At 37.6% G+C, this 18,496-nt stretch overlaps 1 protein-coding gene across 2 annotated transcripts in view; it reads right to left on the bottom strand.

Moving 5' to 3' along the window:
- Positions 1-18,496, bottom strand: part of epha6 (eph receptor A6) — a 61,158-nt gene that overhangs the window by 34,032 nt on the left and 8,630 nt on the right. For both annotated transcript variants that reach the window (XM_062415939.1, XM_062415947.1), the window contains 4 exons: positions 9,569-9,697; positions 8,591-8,740; positions 8,342-8,503; positions 7,842-8,070 (listed from right to left, as the gene is read on the bottom strand). In XM_062415939.1, coding sequence (XP_062271923.1) covers positions 7,842-8,070; positions 8,342-8,503; positions 8,591-8,740; positions 9,569-9,679 — 652 coding nt within the window. In that variant the 5' untranslated portion in view covers positions 9,680-9,697. The remainder of the gene's footprint in view (positions 1-7,841; positions 8,071-8,341; positions 8,504-8,590; positions 8,741-9,568; positions 9,698-18,496) is intronic.

The following is an 18,496-nucleotide window of genomic DNA, read 5'->3' as shown; positions in this document are numbered from 1 at the left end:
TTACACATACTCATTTGATCCATTGTTAATATAACACCATGCGCTGATTAAACAGTGACCTCAGGTTAAGAGTAACACTTATGAGCGATGAAGATATGAGTTTCCATAGATCAACTACAGAGACTCGGTCAAATAAAGTGCATCACCTGCACATTTGCAGGAATGTAATGACATGCCCATTAAGAGGTTTGGAGTTGTTTGGGTATGTAGAGTTGAAAGTTTTCTCTTGGCTTTACGTTGTCAGAAACAGATGGAGCCAGACACTGTGTTTACCTTGGTCTCTCAGCTTTGATATGCAGATAGGAAGTTCACAGAGAATGAATGATGCTGTAGTCTGGGTTTGCTGCGTTAGAGGCCAGAGTAAACACAGTCCTTAATGGACAGGAGAGGGACACAGTGGCTCAGATATAGCTAAGAAAATGTATTGATTTCCTCATTTCTCAGTCTACTTTACCTGAATTTGAGGTCATGAGTTTGTACTTTTCCAATCGAATCAATCCTGAGTCTTGAGAAACCAGAGGTTGTTAGTGAGTAACATAGAGTGGTCAAGGGAAAAAAGAGAAAGGAAAAAGCAAACTGACCAACTTTATTGTGGGACTCGAAAGATAATTGTTTATTTGCTTCTTCACCATGCAACTAGCCTAATAAGAGGAGATCATTTTTGCTTGGTCGATATCAACGCTACAAAAATGTACAGGCGGTGTTAGCTGCAAAAACTGACATTCAAAAAGGTCTTGTTCAGACCAAAATATTTGAATATAGAAGATTTATTTCAACTATTGAGTGTAATCACTTAGCCTTCCGGTGTTTTTTTGGTCTTGTCTGCATCTTTATTCTGATTCAAACCCAATTCCAAAAGACATCCCTATTAGCTTCCCCCAAAGCTCACTGCCTCCTTTTGAATATGATGGTGTGACGAAAGGATGTGGAACAAATAGCATAAGCACTATGATGTTGCCTTATCTAGGTCATGATATAACCAGCCTATCTGTGAGTAATCCTCTTGTGGCTGACACTGAATGAAAGGAATAGAATAATAAAGCACTCGATTGAGATGTCAAAACAGTCTGGCAGAATGCTATCGGGGTGGAAAGCAGGGTTTGATAAGCGCTGATGCCTTTGTTTAGGCAGCTGGGAGGGAAAGATGGACGTGTTAGCGCGAAGCTGTGCTCATATTTGGGAGCGCTGGGGTTTTCCCTATTCTCTCATTCTCTCTCTCTCACTCTCTCTCTCTTTCTCTCTCTTTCTCTCTCTCTCTCGCTCTCTCCCCCTCTTTTGCTCTTTCCCCATGCTGCCTCTCAGACAGCTTTGATCACAGTACCCTTTGAAGCAGTGTTCCAAAATGAAAACGAGGAGAAAGCAGAAGTCATCGCAAGTTCATGCCTAAACTTCCTGCAACTACTTGCAAAGTGCACATTTTAATCACAGTATAAGCCCTGTTCTGCAAGACCTATGGAAATTATTGAGATGAGAGTAAATAATTTGCCATAAATCATTCATTACAAGGCAATAATTCATTCTTGCAACTGATCACCTCTTCTAACCTGAAGTTATTGAGTTCAACGATGGCATTTGGGAATGCTACAGATGAACATGCTTTAGATAGATAGATAAAAATGTCAATTCTGAACCCAACAGTAACTACTGCACAGCAAAACAACACAGCAGAACAGTACATCTAGTTTCCTTGGCTCAGGATGGTACAACAATAATTCAGAAAAAGGTGAATCCTATTCCCCATTTTGGGGAATAAGCGTATTTGCCTTGGGTCAGATGATAAGGTTGATATCAGATTCATGTCTGTACATCCAGTTAACTCAGTGAAATGTTTAGCCAACACAAAGACTGGACGCAGGGGGAAACTGCTGGTCTAGCTCTGTCAAAAGTGAAAATGTCTAATGCTTCTAAAGTTTTATTTGCTACAGATTGGTCACTGTTGTAAGGTATTTCTATACCTACGATGTGATACTATGGGTATGGGTACACCAATCCTGTAGGTAATTGTGTGCAACTTTGTATCACAAGGCTCTGCTGCACTCTAATAAATTACCATTAATGCAATTATGGCAGTTGCCCATGCAGAAATTGAGTTTTAGACTCATTATTTAAATTTCATGACTGTGCTTGATTACATTTATCTGTATTTGTTTGTATTTCAATTGGGATAACTTGATGTATGCTGCTTTAAGATGGATGTTGTGGCTGAATTTATTGCCACTGTTCTGTTGAAGATACTACCACTGCTAAGTGAGCATACTGTATTAACAGTTTTTAGTCGGTCGCTAGTTCGGTATTTTATATGTTTAGTGCTGAAATGATTTCTCAATTAATTGATTTCCGTCAATTGAAAGAAAACTAATCAGGAACTATTTTTTAATCAATTAATTTTCACAATCAATGGTTCAAGCTTCTCACCTGTTAGCATTTTCTACTTTTCTTCATCTTATGTGATGTGAAACTAAATATCTTTGGGTTTGGGGCTATTTGAAGACGTCACCTTGACATTTTATAGACTGAACAATTAATTAATGAATCAAGAGAAGAACTGGCAGAATCATCAATAATATAAATAATCCTTTGTTGCAGTCATATGTTTAAAAGGAAACTATAATATTTACCTGTAAGCCACAACAGTTGCTTTATAATCAGTAAGTGATTGGTTATTCATGTGTTAAACAGTATTTCTGGAAACAGCTTTACAGTATGTAAATTCACATACAGTATTATGGTAGGATGATATCTATTGTGAGATAATTTGTCGACTATAAGACATTTTGCCATACTGTACTGCATAAGTTATACAGTATAACCAAGGTAGCTGTCTTTTTAAAATCTCTTTCCATTGTGGGCACTGGGTTATGTTGCAAATCAATAATAAGTCATATATATTCATGTCTGATTATTTCATCCATAAATAATTGATATTTCCGAAAATGGACTATATCACAATATATATTATATTAGAAAATGTTATTCCTACTGTAAACTTGAGATGTCTGGTCATCAACTTGAATTTGTTGGTAAGAGAATACTGTATACAGTATGTATGATTACCCGCTATTCTCACCAACAAATAGACAAACACACATAATTTTCAGTGCCAACTGCCAAGTGGGTTAATGCTACATGAGTTACTGACCTATTCATTGCAGTGCCTGTCAAGATTCCCATGACACTGTTGCAACTACAGTACAAATGAAAGCTAACTACAGCCAGCCAGTATAGATGTAGGACATAGTATAGCCTTTATATGAGGGATGCCATGAGAGTGCTGCTCTTAAGCTGCCATCTCATCAGTAATCTCTCCTGACAGGCTTCTGTGTTGTTTAACTACATATTTGAGAGCGAGAGCGAGCGAGTGAAAAGATAAATAAAAAGTAGATAAAAGAGAAGCAGATAAAAAGAAAAATTACACCCGAGGAGAAAAAATGAAGGAGATATTAGAGCCTGTCCTACATATCAGCTGTACTAATGACTGCTGGAGTTCTCTTTGTAATAACCTGAGTTACCTCATCATCACAGGGGTAGTACATGAATTTCACCCCAACCAGCTGAGACTTTTGTAAGGGCTTGTGTCCATTCTCTTTTGTTGAACACCAGTGTCTTTTTTTATAATTGTTCCCAATGAGGAGTATAGAAGCCGAAATGCAGTTTAGTGATGGTTGACCAATTAGCACTAATTTCACCGTCGCCAGCTGACACTTTTGTAACGGCTTGTGTCCATACAATCAGAGGTGCGAAGTAACAAAGTATTTGTACTTCATAACTGTACTTAAGTAGATTTTTCAGGCATCTGTAATTTACTTGAGTATTTATTTTTCTGATGACTTTTTACTTTTACTCCCTACATTTGAAGACAAATATCTGTACTTTCTACTCCTTACGTTGTCAAAACAGGCTCGTTACTTGTTTCAACCTCAGTGACATTATAAAAAGACATGAAGTGCAATTAAGCGATGGAAAACCAATCTTTTTTTTTTCTTTTGGCGTGTGCTCATACCAAGCAGAAAGTCCAACAATGTGCAGACAATGCAGGAATATGACAGCAGCAGGAAGACTCCTACCATTTGAACAGATGCTGTGCACTGTGCACATTTTACAGAGGTCGATTATAACGGCAGTCTGTGACAGATAGTGAGTCAGTGAGGAGCGATTAACGCAATTTAAATAAATTAACGCGTTATGCTCAGCAGTGGCGATCATAGTATAGGGGGCCCCAGGCAAAGAAGCCCACTAAGTACTTTTTGTCGTCTCTGCATGTAATAGTTTTGAGCACCAGCATCTTTTTTTCATGTTTTACTGATGTGATACTAATGTACATGATTCATTGATTAAGAATTGGAAGGGATACATACAGCATTTTACAGGTTGATGTATTTACAGTTCATATTTCATTGCATTTGAAATGTGTGTGGATAAATTAAAATGCATAAAATGTAATTTATGGGAATGCGTGACTGTCATTGTTGGTTTCTAGTAACTACATACCTCTAGTTGTCTTTGGATACTCTTCCAAGATGAGAGTTTGTGTGGTAATATCGAGGCAGTTAGGTGGAGTTACACAGTGTTTTGATCTCTCTTTTTTTCCTCACTTACGATTCTCACTTGAATTTGATTCAGTAATCTGATAACTGTAAATGGACAGTTATTTGTACCAATTGTTTTTTGTCACAGCACACTTATAGTAGGTCAACATTATTAAAATCGACCACTAAATTCTTAAATGCCCAAGTAGACCTGGATCACAATATGGTCAATATGTCATCATCTTTCTCAGTCAGAATGAAGGCAGAAATAAAGCATTCATCATTAAAGGCAATGGCTGCATCTTTAAGGGAGAAGTTGGCCATAGAAAAGGAAGACACAGCAACATAAAGGCACTGGCAAACAAGCTTCCATACAGACTCAAAGAAACTTGGAGAAAGTCTCACTGTGACAAACAAAAGAAGAGTCAAAGAAAAGAGTGAAGTTAACAGATTTGGTCAACAAGCAAGTTAGGTATTTACTGCGACTGCTCTATGGAAACGACAAACAAGCAACATCAAAAACACAAACTGTCTCAGTAGACGCAAACAGCAAGCCTTGTGTTTATTGCACAGGAGAGTAACACAGCCCCACAGTCTACAGAAAACTCAAGAGCTAGCCACACAAAGAAACGACTGACTTCCTGAGAAGCAACGGTCTGTATTCTCTGTTTTGCATGTTTGAAACATGGTCACATGAGTAGCGACTGCAAAGTTCAATGTCAAGAATGCTTTTGTTTGCATCCCACAGTGCTGTACATGAACATTTAAGACTTATGAGAAAAAACTGCATAAGAAAGTTGCAAACATCAAGTACCCTACACCTACCCTTCATACAAAAGAATGAAACTTTTGGTGTCACTGGGGCCGGTAAGGAGGATTGTATCTTTGAATTGTTCCACTGTGTATCAAGGCACAAAAGGGAACCAAGGCAGTGACAACGTATGATTTTTTGGATCCCGATAACTCAGTTATTTTGCTACAGAGTCATTGATAAACTAACTTAATGTGAATGGACGGTTGTTGTGAACAATGGGAAATTGTGTTGTGAACACCAGCATAGTGACTGCACTAAAATACAGTAGCCTGGATGTCAACCAGTTTATCAAACTTATATTCAAACGGATATTAGTAGCTGGACTCCCCTACAAGACGTGAAACTTCCTACTATCCAAGCAGAGGTGAGATTATTCATAGGAGTAAATGTTCCCAACGCGATGGAGCCACTACAAGTGGTCAGAGGCATGGACAATGGACCATATGCAGTGATAACAATATTAGACTGTAAGGTAAATGGACCACTCAGAGGTGGAAGTGATATCATAGAAACAAACAAATTGACAGAAGTCACTGTAAATCAAATCTCGTCAGCCAAGCTAGAGGAGCTCAGGCAACTGTACTTCAAGCAGGTCTTTCTGTAGTTCAAGCAGAACAGGACTACAACTCATGCTGGAAGGACTCTCGTGATGGCTAAACTGTGTCAAAGATTGTGGGGGGAACAGAGCCATGTGTTACCTGTAAAAAAAACTAATGATGAAGAAACTTATGATGGATCCTGTCCTACAATCCTCCATTTAAAGAGTTGGCGTTGACTACTTCAGCCTATTCCCGGTGAAAAGACGGAGAGCAAGTAAAGAGTTACAGTGTCATCATGTCTTGTATGTCATAAGTCTTGCCATACAAGCTATTTATCTAGAGGTTGTCTCTTCAATTGACGCTGATGCATGCCTTAATGCAATTAGTCGGCTGATGATGAGTTGAAGAAATAGATCAAAGAATGGAACAAAGTTTACAAAAAACTTGCAACAGAAGGGTGTCCAGTGGCACCTCGGTCCTTCAGCAGGTTCTCACCACGGAAGAAGCTGGGAGTGGCTGATCCACTCAGTAAGAAAAATCCTGAGCGTCACAGTGTTGGTGCAACTTTTGGATGAGGAAGGTCTCCTTGCCTTGTTGTGTTAAGCTGAGGCAATTAGGTCTATAGGTGAAAGTTGCAAATAAAAACAATATTTGAGTATAGGAAAGAGAGAAAGGCTGAGAAGAAGAAAAACAAAAAAAACTCATGCACAGTGTTCTTTGTTTGTTTGTTCTTGTTTTTTTTTTCTCATTTGCTCATTACTCCAGTACCGTCCCCGCCAGCACTTTTCTGCCAGAGAAAAATGTTATATAGACACACATCCTAAGAGTGCAAAATGTAATAAGTAAGAGTGGGTGCACTTCCATTGTAATCATGCCATGTGGCTTAATTTAGCACCTGCCTTAATTACAAAAGTCTGAGGCTCGTAAATGAAAGAGAGGGTTCGAGAAGTCTTTTTCAGAAAAGAAGAGATGCAAGCTAAATTAGAAGTGAAACTAACAAATGACGGCAATTAGCCAGCTAGCCCCCAGTCTATCGTCACGGTCTAATTGAGAAACCAGGCCAAAGTCTATCTGGAGCAACTCAACAGTTTCTTTAACTCTTCGCCAATCTGTTTCTCTGACAATGGGGAACATTTAGCCAACACTGAAACAAATAATTAGAATGGAAGAATCCCAAAAATGAATGTGGACTATTTGCATATATCTGCTAGTGTAACATTTATCAAGGCAACAGCAGGCATGTAAACACCAGTAAACCAAAAGCAGCTTGATATTACAAGAGATTACTTTCCTATTTGAAGAGCATAATTGACAGAGGCCAGAGAGGTCCTCACGAGAACCAAAGTAATGATTTTGAAATGTCAGAAAACTCTTGGGGACATAAGCTAATCTCCTCACATTGTTTAGGATCTCATTTCATAAAAGGACAGTGATGAGAGACAGCAAGAGTGAGGATAAAAAGGGAGGAATAAACATAGAGGAAATATAGAGGCAAGAAAGAGAAGGAAGGGGGAGTAAGTGGAGAGTAAATAAAGAGGACAAGAGAGGATGATGAGGGGAGGCGGAGCTGAAAAGAGAGATGTGGATGGAAAGGATCAGACAAGAATGCAGGATCTGAGAAAGAGAGGAGGGCATAGCAGTTCAGTAAACTCAGCTCTCGCAGATGATGGTGGAAGGCCCGTGAGATCTGTTAATGTGATGCAATATCTTCTCTTCACTTCACTTCACTTCTCTTCTCTTCTCTTCTCTTCTCTTCTCTTCTCTTCTCTTCTCTTCTCTTCTCTTCTCTTCTCTTCTCTTCTCTTCTCTTCTCTTCTCTGCCATTACTGTCTGTTACTTACAAAATGTGTTTGCATCTGCAACTTCAGCAAGCTGTTGGTGAGTATTTCTGTTCTTAAATTAGCACACACACAAACACACACACGCACACACTCACACCAAACATATAAAACTACTTCTCACCCCGGCAGTAGCCATCCATCTCCTCGTGGCCAATACTACAGACACAGCGACCCAGTGGTACCAACCAGTCCCCATCAGCACCGCAGTACAATTTGGGTGTGTCCCTCTCTTCTGCGTTCTCCACACAGGCACCCCTAACTTCCACCAGAGAGGAGGAGTCCATATGTGGCACAGTGTCAGGAAATGCCGCCAGGTTACGAAGAGTTGAAGGGCAGCGCTTGTAGAAAACCTTGTGCAAAACAGTAAAGTATGACATTGAAGTACAGCCAATCTTGTGAAAGAAATGAAACTGACTAGTTTTTTGTTTTTGTAATGGATCATGTATAGTGTTTCATGTAACTATTTGATGTACTGTACTAGAGTTAGTTTACAGCTTATTTTCATCTACAGACCCTTCAGCAGGTCACAATTAAAACATATAACAGCACACTAACAAACAGTACAAAGAGAAAAACGCAGTTCATGGGAGTGATTCATGTCACACCACCCTGTTCACTGACCTTGACAGACACGAGAGCAATACAAGCTCCCACATCCTGGAAGGCCAAATAGAAACCCTTCTGTGTCACTGGCCCCACCTCCCTGACCTCAGTATTGAGGCGAAGAACACGATCACCTAGATCTGTCTGTGTAAAACTCTCATCTGCTGCTATGGTGTCGACCTAAAACCAATCAAAAACATTTTATTAGCACAGTCTATACTAAATGATACGAGTTTCTTTCTCTTCATGGTATGGTCATATACTGACCTTTGCATAGTCAGTCGGACGAAAGCGTGTCGCTGCAGGGAGAGGCTCATCTGTCTGCAGGTAGAAGAGGTTAAAGGTTTCCTTACACGTGCCAGACACCCAAGGAATGGAGTTGCAGTCTCTCAGCGTGAAGCGCAGCTCCACATATACCTGAGATAAAAATATAAATAAATAGATAATAAATACAATGACTACAAACTCACTTCAAATCCCATTTCATAAAGCAGGGATATTAAAGATTTTACAGAGCATCTCTACATATTGCCTGAAAGGAAGGTAATTAGAGTCTTTGGGAAGAAGCCTATTATAATAATGTTATAACTATTTAAATCCTAAATTTTATCCACAGAGCTTATTGCTTAGATATGATTTAACAATCCAGTAGGTGATGACACCAAAATCTTGAAACTGATTATACAAGCATAAAAAAAGGCTGCTTAAAACTTTAAAGTATAAAATGTAACAGTAAAAAAGAAAGGATAAAAGACAGCACCTAAATACTGTTCAATGAAATACAAAACGTTCTGCTATTTTAAACTGCTCAAGCAGGTCATTTTTAAAATCTAGTGGCATCAGCCTAGCGATTATGGACTTTGATGTTTTAACTGTTACAGTTACAGAAGGAAGGAACCATGGGCCATCTTTGATTTGACACAGGTTGTATTGACTTTAATGACTATTATACTCTCACTGTTAGATAATGCCATTTTGTGTTACTTTAGATGATGTTATTGTGTTATTCCTGATAAGTTACTATAATCACTTTCCCTCCAGTGAGTTCATATTTTTAACTTCCTCTGAGTGACTGAACTATTCAGGCACCTTTGATAGCCATCCAGGACTATGACATATATGAAATGGAAATATGACACACTGTTAACTCACAGTATTGCTCTCATCACTCCCACTGACAACATAGTACAACACAATTTCTAAACAGGTACAGCAGGTGTAATGGTGGTGTAATGTGGTTCAGACCCTCTGTGCAGCCTGTCGCTGGATCCATCCAGACCGCAGCCAGTTGTTCTGGTTTGGCTCCATTACATGGCAAACCTGGAAGGTGTGGATAGGTCTATTCTGTTCATCCATCTCTGTGATAGCATCCCACTGTAAACAAAATGTAGGAAGCTGTTAAGTAAATTGGTGAATAACAGTTGCCATACATAATATTTACTTTAATGTGAAAAATTGTCCTTGCTTCCACGTTGGCATGAGTTAAGTAGCGACATCAAACACACATTAAAATAATTTTATATTGAATTTGTTAAATCTTTTGAACCTTTTTTGTACAGAAAGTTTGAACATTTTCATGTCCAACATCTTATCAGATTAGGTTGCTGCTGAAATTGCTTCAGAAAAATGATAAAATGGGTAAACATCTGACTGGTCCTCATCTTATCCTTCAATTAATTGTCCTATGAAATGTAAGGATAAATGGAGTGATAATAGAGGCACAGGTACAGTATGATACATTCAATAAGATAACAGTAAATATTTGGATAAACTGATCCTCTTAGAAAGCAATTATTTGTGGATTGACAGGGATTAACTGAAATGTAATTCTGTATGTATGCATCCAGTTGCATCAGTATACTTTTAGTATGTGTTAGGCTGCAGATTAACTATACTAATATGGAGATTATATATTAAATGTATTTGGAGATTACAAAGCATGCACCAGTGTATGAATATGAATGGTGCATTATCAGAAGATCATATGTCCAACCTGTGCAACTACTGTTGTGTGTGGTGAAACTTCATTTATACAGAAACATGACGTTTGAGAGGCACCGAGTTACTTTCACCACTGTTTTCAGGCTGTTGCATCAGCCAGACTCTCATTTGTCTGCTCTGCTTTAACAGGTTCAAAAGCCCTAACATTTATTGACAGAAACTCTTTCTTACAACTCCTGTGGCATTAAATGAGTAGCTGAGTCTGTGTCAGTTGCACAGCTGGACATGGCTGTAATTACATATTGACAACATGAGATACATTGGAGATGCAGCAGGTGTATTTGATTCTGCTGTGAAAGGCCATAGCAGGGGGATTTACAGCATGTGGAATTAAACATAGAACAAAAAAAGGAAATTTGTGTTTGGTAGATTATTTGTTACAACAAAGAAATATTCTACCAAATACATTTCCTTACTTTTTGTGCTACGTTATATGTATAAAATTATTCTGCATGTAAAATGATAAATTAATTAGTCAGTGGAAGAATAAAGCAGATTAAATTTAGAATGGAGACAATACTGTGGAGGTTGAGATGTTAAAAGTCCATGAAAAATTAATCCACATTTATAACTCTCCCAGATGTTATCAGTCATGTCCTAAAGTGCACCCATAGCACCTGTAGTTAATCGCAATGTCTGTATCCATAGGCTGGTTCATCCAAAGGCTGTGACCAGTGAACGGTGTGATCAAAATGTGCAGTTTATACCTGTATCACATCATGTACATATTTACTTCTACTATGTTTCCAGTGCTGCGGTTCACATGGTGCACTCACCAGTTAGTGAGAAATACCTCAACACAAATACTGGATAGATACAGTGCTGCTATGTGATATTTTCTGACTTTACTAATTAACAAGGATCATCTGAGCACGCCATTAAAAAAGTAGTGGTTGCTCAATAGATAATGGGATACCACGAAACTCTCTAAAGTAAACCGAAGATGTGGTCTCAGAATGTGGGCAAAAGAAGGCCCCATTTCACAGTCCACATGTTGAGATGGGACAGGCTTTGTCAGCCTATTTTAATGCATGTGGTCTGCAAATGCAGACATAGATTTCCACTGGGGGGATGTCACAATCCGGTTAAACACTCCCACATAGGACACACTTGACTTGTGTATACTCGCTATAAACTCCCCCTGAAGTCTCCTTGGTCTGGAACAACCTCCATCATTGCTGACTTCAGATGATTTCCAGGTCACAGACTGGAGGATAGAGGATAGAGGACTGAGGATGCGAAGAAGCCTGAGCAGCAAGATAAAAGGAACATTCTGACTGCTTTCACTCTTCATGATACATGTATATCTATACCAAGTAATATCTGCATATTAGGGTCTTTAGTTGGGTCTCATACAGTGTGATCAAAAAGCCACCATATTGGATGTGATGCAAACACTTTGACTATTAAAATACTGAAAAGTATTTAATAATGAATAGCTTGAATGTGTCACATGAAGAGAGCCACAACAGAGGTGGATGACAGGCAGAATTAGTTGAGTATAGGAGGAAATTAAAACAACTGAGGTAGAGTGTTCTCAAATGTAAATTATTAAATAACACTTTAACCTTGACTGCAGTATGCAAAAGCAATTAATCTTATATTAATTAAGCTATCTAAATTAGCTCTATGTGACACCCAAGGGCTAAATGATTAATCAATCATAATCACTCCTTCTTTCATTTGGAATTCCAGCCACCTAATAATACCGTGCCCGTGTCTTCATGATGTTAAGTGGACTCTGAGGTAAATTATAATCATGCATATATCATTGCTATCATTGTGATGGGAAATACTCAAGGGAATCTAAAAATTGAGTCAACAACTTGTAGAATAATATTGTACAGTATGTCCAGTCTTTTATTAAACCAAGATATTGTGTTAACCACTCTACATCATATGCCTAATTTAATACAGTATAGTTTAAGCTGCTCCCAGCAGCTTTAACTTATTGTAATAACTAATTATATAATTATAATTAAAATAGTATAAGTAATGTAAGCATAGGAAAATGCCATAATCACCAAATTGCATTGATTTTATCTGTTCATTTATAAAGGAAACTACCACCACCATCAAAAACTACCACCTTATTTATCGTCATTCCTGCACATTCTACTTTTAACACCCGTTCTCAGGACTGGCCAGCACTGTATGTTCCTGCAGCAAATACTAATTTTGGAAAGGCAGCCTTTATATATTTTGCTCCATCTGTCTGGAATAATTTACAGAGCAGACTAAAATGTGACACACTTGTATCAATAATTCAGAAATTTGATTGGACGTTCTATTGATTTGAGGTCTGACTGTTTTACATAATATGCTTGTATTTGTATTTCTTTCCTGACAATAAATAACGATATTTTAGAATGCACTTATTTATAATTGGTTCTGTTCTTTTCTATATGAATGTTTATTTAAATCTCTGCTATTTCTTTCACTATTTTATATTGCTATGCCATTACCATTAGAATGTGTGTGTGTGTGTGTGTGTGTGTGTGTGTGTGTGTGTGTGTGTGTGTGTGTGTGTGTGTGTGTGTGTGTGTGTGTGTGTGTGTATGTGTGTGTGTGTCTGTGTCTGTGTCTGTGTCTGTGTCTGTATCTGTACATATGTTGTTTTTTTTAATGCTATTCAAGTCCCACTTGCAAATGTGGTCTCAATCTCGGTATTTTTTGCAAGTGTATAAAAGTGGAAATGATGAAAAGTCATAGAGAGGGATTGTAACTTTTAAGTAAGACTCACACACTTGATGTAAGAGGAGTTTTTCAGCCTGCTTACTCCATATTCTGTCATTTACTGCCCTCCTTTACAGAGTTCGGGACAGTCACACGGTGTCTTTAAAGAAAGCAGGATTTTCTGGTTTGCATAAGATCAGCATTAAGTAATTGGAGTTTCATTATGCATACAAACAAGAGAAAATGGTGATTTGTCACTCTGTGTGCCTCAGTGTTCTAAAATGTACCCTTGGGATGTGCAATGGTTCAGAGCAGAGAGAAAAAAAACCCCTCAAAAAAACAAATGCAAATCCCTAGTTTGAAAGATGAGCTGCAACCCACGCTCTCTGAGGCAATCAGATATGCACCTGCTAATCGCTCTGACTATTAGCCCCGAGCTTAGCAGACTGAAACAGACAGAAACCAGGTTTAGTGTACAAGGTGTAGAACTAATTAATGTATTTAACTCATAGTGATGTTGCAATATGTGAGTGCAAAACCAGGTTTTCTGAAAATTGACTTAAAAAAAGTTAACCACTAATGTCGTTTTGAGGCTGACTCTGATTTAATGAAATATCCAAATACTGGAAACTACAGGTGATTTCTCAACAGAAATTGTCCTCAAAATGCCCTTTCAGGACACATTGAATGACCAATTGATTGACTGAAGTCGGGTTAATACTAATTGATACAAAAACAAGCTAAGGACAAATGTATTATTTTGGCATCATGACTCTTAGTTTGTCAAAAAGTTCCTCATTTATTCAAAAAAGAAATTAAAACACTTGGATTGAACAATCATTGACACTCACAATATATATAACTTATCAAGGGTACCTTTCCATGTTCAGGTGCACTTTCTCCTAGTTCAGATTGATATTAACATTTGTAAATACAACATTTAATGACTGGTGTGACTGCATACAGATGGTTATTTGAAGGAGGATCACTGGAGACTTCTTTAATACTCCTTACTGCTCTCTTAATGGCAACTTACTCTACTTCAAGTGTCTCAGTGTCTCTTCAGACTACAAGTGGACGGACACATACCAGCTCCACACAGCACCTCAATTCCTTCTGGCAGCCGTGTTAATGTATTGAAGTGCTGCTGAGTGAACTGGCACTTTTGGTTCATGGACATGCAGAGCTAGTTCTGGTATGAAGCATCATTAAGGCTGGAATGCAAACAAACATAGACATTTCTTTCATACTTACATATGTTTGTCTCTTGAGAGCACCTTTGATAAAACAAACAACTGACCTGTAGGGGCACAAGATCTAGTTGAGATTTGAGAACTGCATGCATCAGCTTCTCTGCAAATCTCTCCAGAAACATGTGCATTATTTTAGAACAATATTTCCATCCTTACTCTGCAGGCTCCAAGGAGGTTTACCAGAAGTAAATAATGAAAACACATCTGTAGATAGTCCCCACAGACCAACATATTAAATTACTAAGCCTACAGTACTTTATTGCTACAGATGTAATTTAATGTTTTTTAATCATGTAAATTTAAATTTGTAATTGTCATCATGGCATTATTACCATATTGAATAACATTTTCCTTTTGATCATTGGGCTCATAAGTGAATTTTTACTTCAATTAATCAGTATTTCTTTGTGGCTGATTTATTTATACCAGTGACACAAATGATAAAACTGGTTAAAACATGTTAGTAATGCTCAGTGCTTAATTTGGATGCTGTTCTTTCAGCTGTTGGTGCTGTTTATATAAATCCAGCCTATTTATCCTCCCTGTACTCCCTGTGCTTGTCCTGTACTGCTGGACAGGCAGCTACAACCTGCTCACGTACATTCTAGCTTGTGTTCATTCCACATCCTGTCTGGACCAGACTTCACAGAGGACTCCTACAGTACCTCTCGGGTGAAGTGGTCTTCCTGCATCCTGCTTTGTTTTTGAATGTGTTTTCAAATCTATGATGCCTGCCTGTAACAGCCCCTCACTGACTTTAGATACGCTTGAACCTTCTTCAGTCATGACATTGAGCAGCAGCTGTAAGGCCATATCATCACACATAGGCATTCAAATAGTGAAAACTTGTGGTGATGTTCAGACTCTCCTTGCCATGAGGTGTCATTTTGTTTTGTTTTTTCTCACAATGGCTCCCAGCAGCTTAAAGTCTGCACTCAGCTCCTGACAGGAATCTTTGACAGCCACTGAATTTAGTCAGTGGAAAGTTAAGGTGGAACCTTTGCATCACAGATAAAGATACCTTTTTTCAAATCAGTGATTGATGTATGGAGACCTGGCTTAGTAACATGAGCAGTGTGGAGACTTCATGAAAATAGTGTATTCAGAGCCAACATCTAAGTAAGTGGTCAAGTTTTTAATTAAGAGCCACCATGAGATATTTCTTGGCAATTTACAGTATTTCTCTGGGAACTTAGACACCCTCTGCTAGAAGTAGAGATGGAAACTATGATCAAAACTTAAGATTAAATGCTCAGTTCAACACCTGCCAAGTCCGAAATGATATGAAATACTCTTTCCAGCTTTTCTCGCCTAATCATGGCTTTTTACACATTATCACACTAACTAACAAACACTGGGAGGTTAAGGTTAATTAATATAAGTTACTAGTACAATATAGAACTTTCATGCAATTAATTTACATCAGTAATACTGCATGAGCATACAGTAGATGCATTGATAAACTAGACACTTGTCATTTTGGTCATTGAGGTCATAATCTAAAAAGGAAAGACAGGACATAAAATAGTCCGGGAACAATGCATGGCCGAATCTTTGGTGTTTCCATGGATACAGATAGACATACAGTACACAATAATGCACATATCAGCTTCAGCAAAGGAAAACAAAACTTGATATTTTAGCCAGTTATGGCCAGAATTATACCAGTATGACACCACACTGAGCAAATGTGAAAACAAATAAACCAACATTACCACATGAGGCAGACTGTGTGTTGCTCAAAAGGGTAAATTCTGTACTCAGCCAAATCGTGGTGGTAAAATATTAGGCATGTGGCTCAGTGATGCTGCTGGATCATTTTCAGCGAAGTGACTAAGAGTTACAGATTGTATTTGTACACAGCCTAAAGTAAACTCACTAAAACAAATTCAGAAGTCAGTTTTCTGTGAAGCCTTAATTTGGGATAATGGGAATCCATATATTATACATTGGTTAGTTGTGGTAAGAAAATGTCATAATTAGAACAACGAATATGATCAAGGTAGTCAAATACTGGGACATGTAAATAACTATATGAATAAATATAAGTTTTATATTTGCTCTCACATCAAATATTAAATGTATGGGTTTGTCCTCTTATCAGATTTGTATTAGTGTTAATGTGGACATGATTTTACCACAAATTCAGTTTTGAGAAGTATCAACATGTATGTAAAAAAGCATACATGTAGTATTATACATGTAAAGCCAATTATCCAAAAATGTGATTATAATTGCAATGTTACACAAATAGCAATATTTTTAAAAGGAGTGTATAATTTAATAATATAATATACAATAATTAGTGTTGAATATATGTAAATATGCAGTCACGCACACACGCACACTATACATATAGAGTAGTGTACAGATACTGTTGTGCCAACAACAATGGTGGAGGCACTCAACCTGGATAAGAGGAGTGAGGTTTTGATTAAAACATGACAATTTGTCTTTGTCAGACTAAAGGGAAGAGGGAGAGAGAGGTGTTATGAAAATATCATTAAATCTCTGTAGTTGTGATGAATTATTGATTTGATGTGAATCTGGGTGGTGGCATTGTGTTTTTGTTCAACCAATTAAAGCCATTGTTGTTCCCGACAGCAAAACCTGTTTAGGCTGTGTGCAAGGGAAGCGAGGCTGTTTCAATATTGGTATTTGGCCTCGGAAATATCTCAGTATTTTGTCACTATTTATTGGTTTTGCTCCAAAGGATTTATTACACTTTTAATAAGAGCCTGAAAGCACACAGTCCTGCTACCATTTCATGTCCCAAATTAGACACAACATCATAGAAGAAATATTGTTGATGCGTGATTGTTGCTGAGTCCAAGCTGAAAATATTTGTAAGAATGAAATCAACTCAATTTTCCCTCAAGCTTAGCCTTAAGAATGATATGCTACAATTAAATTGGCTCAGTTCTTCGATATTTTAAAGGCTTGATCAAATCTTTATTCATGCACATTAACAAAGAGCGATTTTGTCATGAATTCAGATAAGTGGGTATGCAGGAAGAGGAATCTGAAATTAATTAAATGGCAGTACATATGAATAAATCATTCATAGGAATCTTGGTAAAAGCTTTATCGGTGCATGACTCACTACCTGCTGTCAGTTGGGTGAGACATACATGCTGACATGACCTTAGAGGTCAAGAGAACATCACAATGCAAAAAAACAGTGAAAATACAGCCTCCTGGACTAGAATGTCTAAATGCAAACAATGTTGATTAGTCTATCATGCCCTTCATTCTAAAACCATTTTGATTCATGGCTGCTTGGATGTTGTCACATGCTATCACTGTCTGTTGGATTTTCATCATTAGGACTCATCAGTGGAAATAGGTTATATTAACACATAATATTCTGTGTATTCTCCCACTTAAGTAGGTGTCAGGCTCTGACCTTCACCAGTGGAGATAAGGATGTTGTGTATCACCATGCTTTTTGTTTCTCTGGCTAATTACTCTGTGACTAGAGTCAAAGCTGTGCATATTCAGACAGCCATCAGGCATGATGAAGTTTGATTGGGTATTAACAAGCTCACACCAAGCTTACACAAAGTGGTTTCTCAAAAACATGTTAGAAATGGTGTTACAGGATTGTTGTAACAAGGATATGTTTTGCAGATTTAAAATGTAAACGATATGACTTCAGATACAGAAACGGGATGCGAGTGTGCACTTTCTTTGACTTTCGAAAAGCTCCCTGCAGAAATGGCCACTACAGATGATTTTTGGTCAGGCACTGGCAAGTTCTCTGTTGTTTAATTATTTTGTTTTAAAGAGTGACAATATCACTTTATATCTCTAAAATGTCCATATCTTTTTTATCAACCTATGATGATTTATTTGGTGACTTGCTGAGTCAAAAGATATCTATCTATCTATCTATCTATCTATCTATCTATCTATCTATCTATCTATCTATCTATCTATCTATCTATCTATCTATCTATCTATCTATCTATCTATCTATCTATCTATCTATCTATCTATCTATCTATCTATCTATCTATTAATATGTATATGTTTTGAACTTGGCAACATTTGGTTGTAAAGTGAGCATTTTTTTTAGATGTGAAGATTACATTGCCCCAATAGCTTTTAAATAACTATGTCTCAATGTAAGGCAGGTAGCCTTGTTTGTTTGTTTGTTTGTTTGTTTGTTTGTTTGTTTGTTTGTTTGTTTGTTTGTTTGTTTGTTTGTTTGTTGTTGTTTTTTACCTGTAAACCACCAAAT

The sequence above is a fragment of the Scomber scombrus genome, chromosome 1 (genome assembly GCF_963691925.1).
Source record: "Scomber scombrus chromosome 1, fScoSco1.1, whole genome shotgun sequence".
NCBI classification, from domain to species: domain Eukaryota; kingdom Metazoa; phylum Chordata; class Actinopteri; order Scombriformes; family Scombridae; genus Scomber; species Scomber scombrus.
The sequence above is the reverse complement of the archived record's forward strand: the minus strand, read 5'-3'. Positions and strand labels throughout refer to the sequence as shown.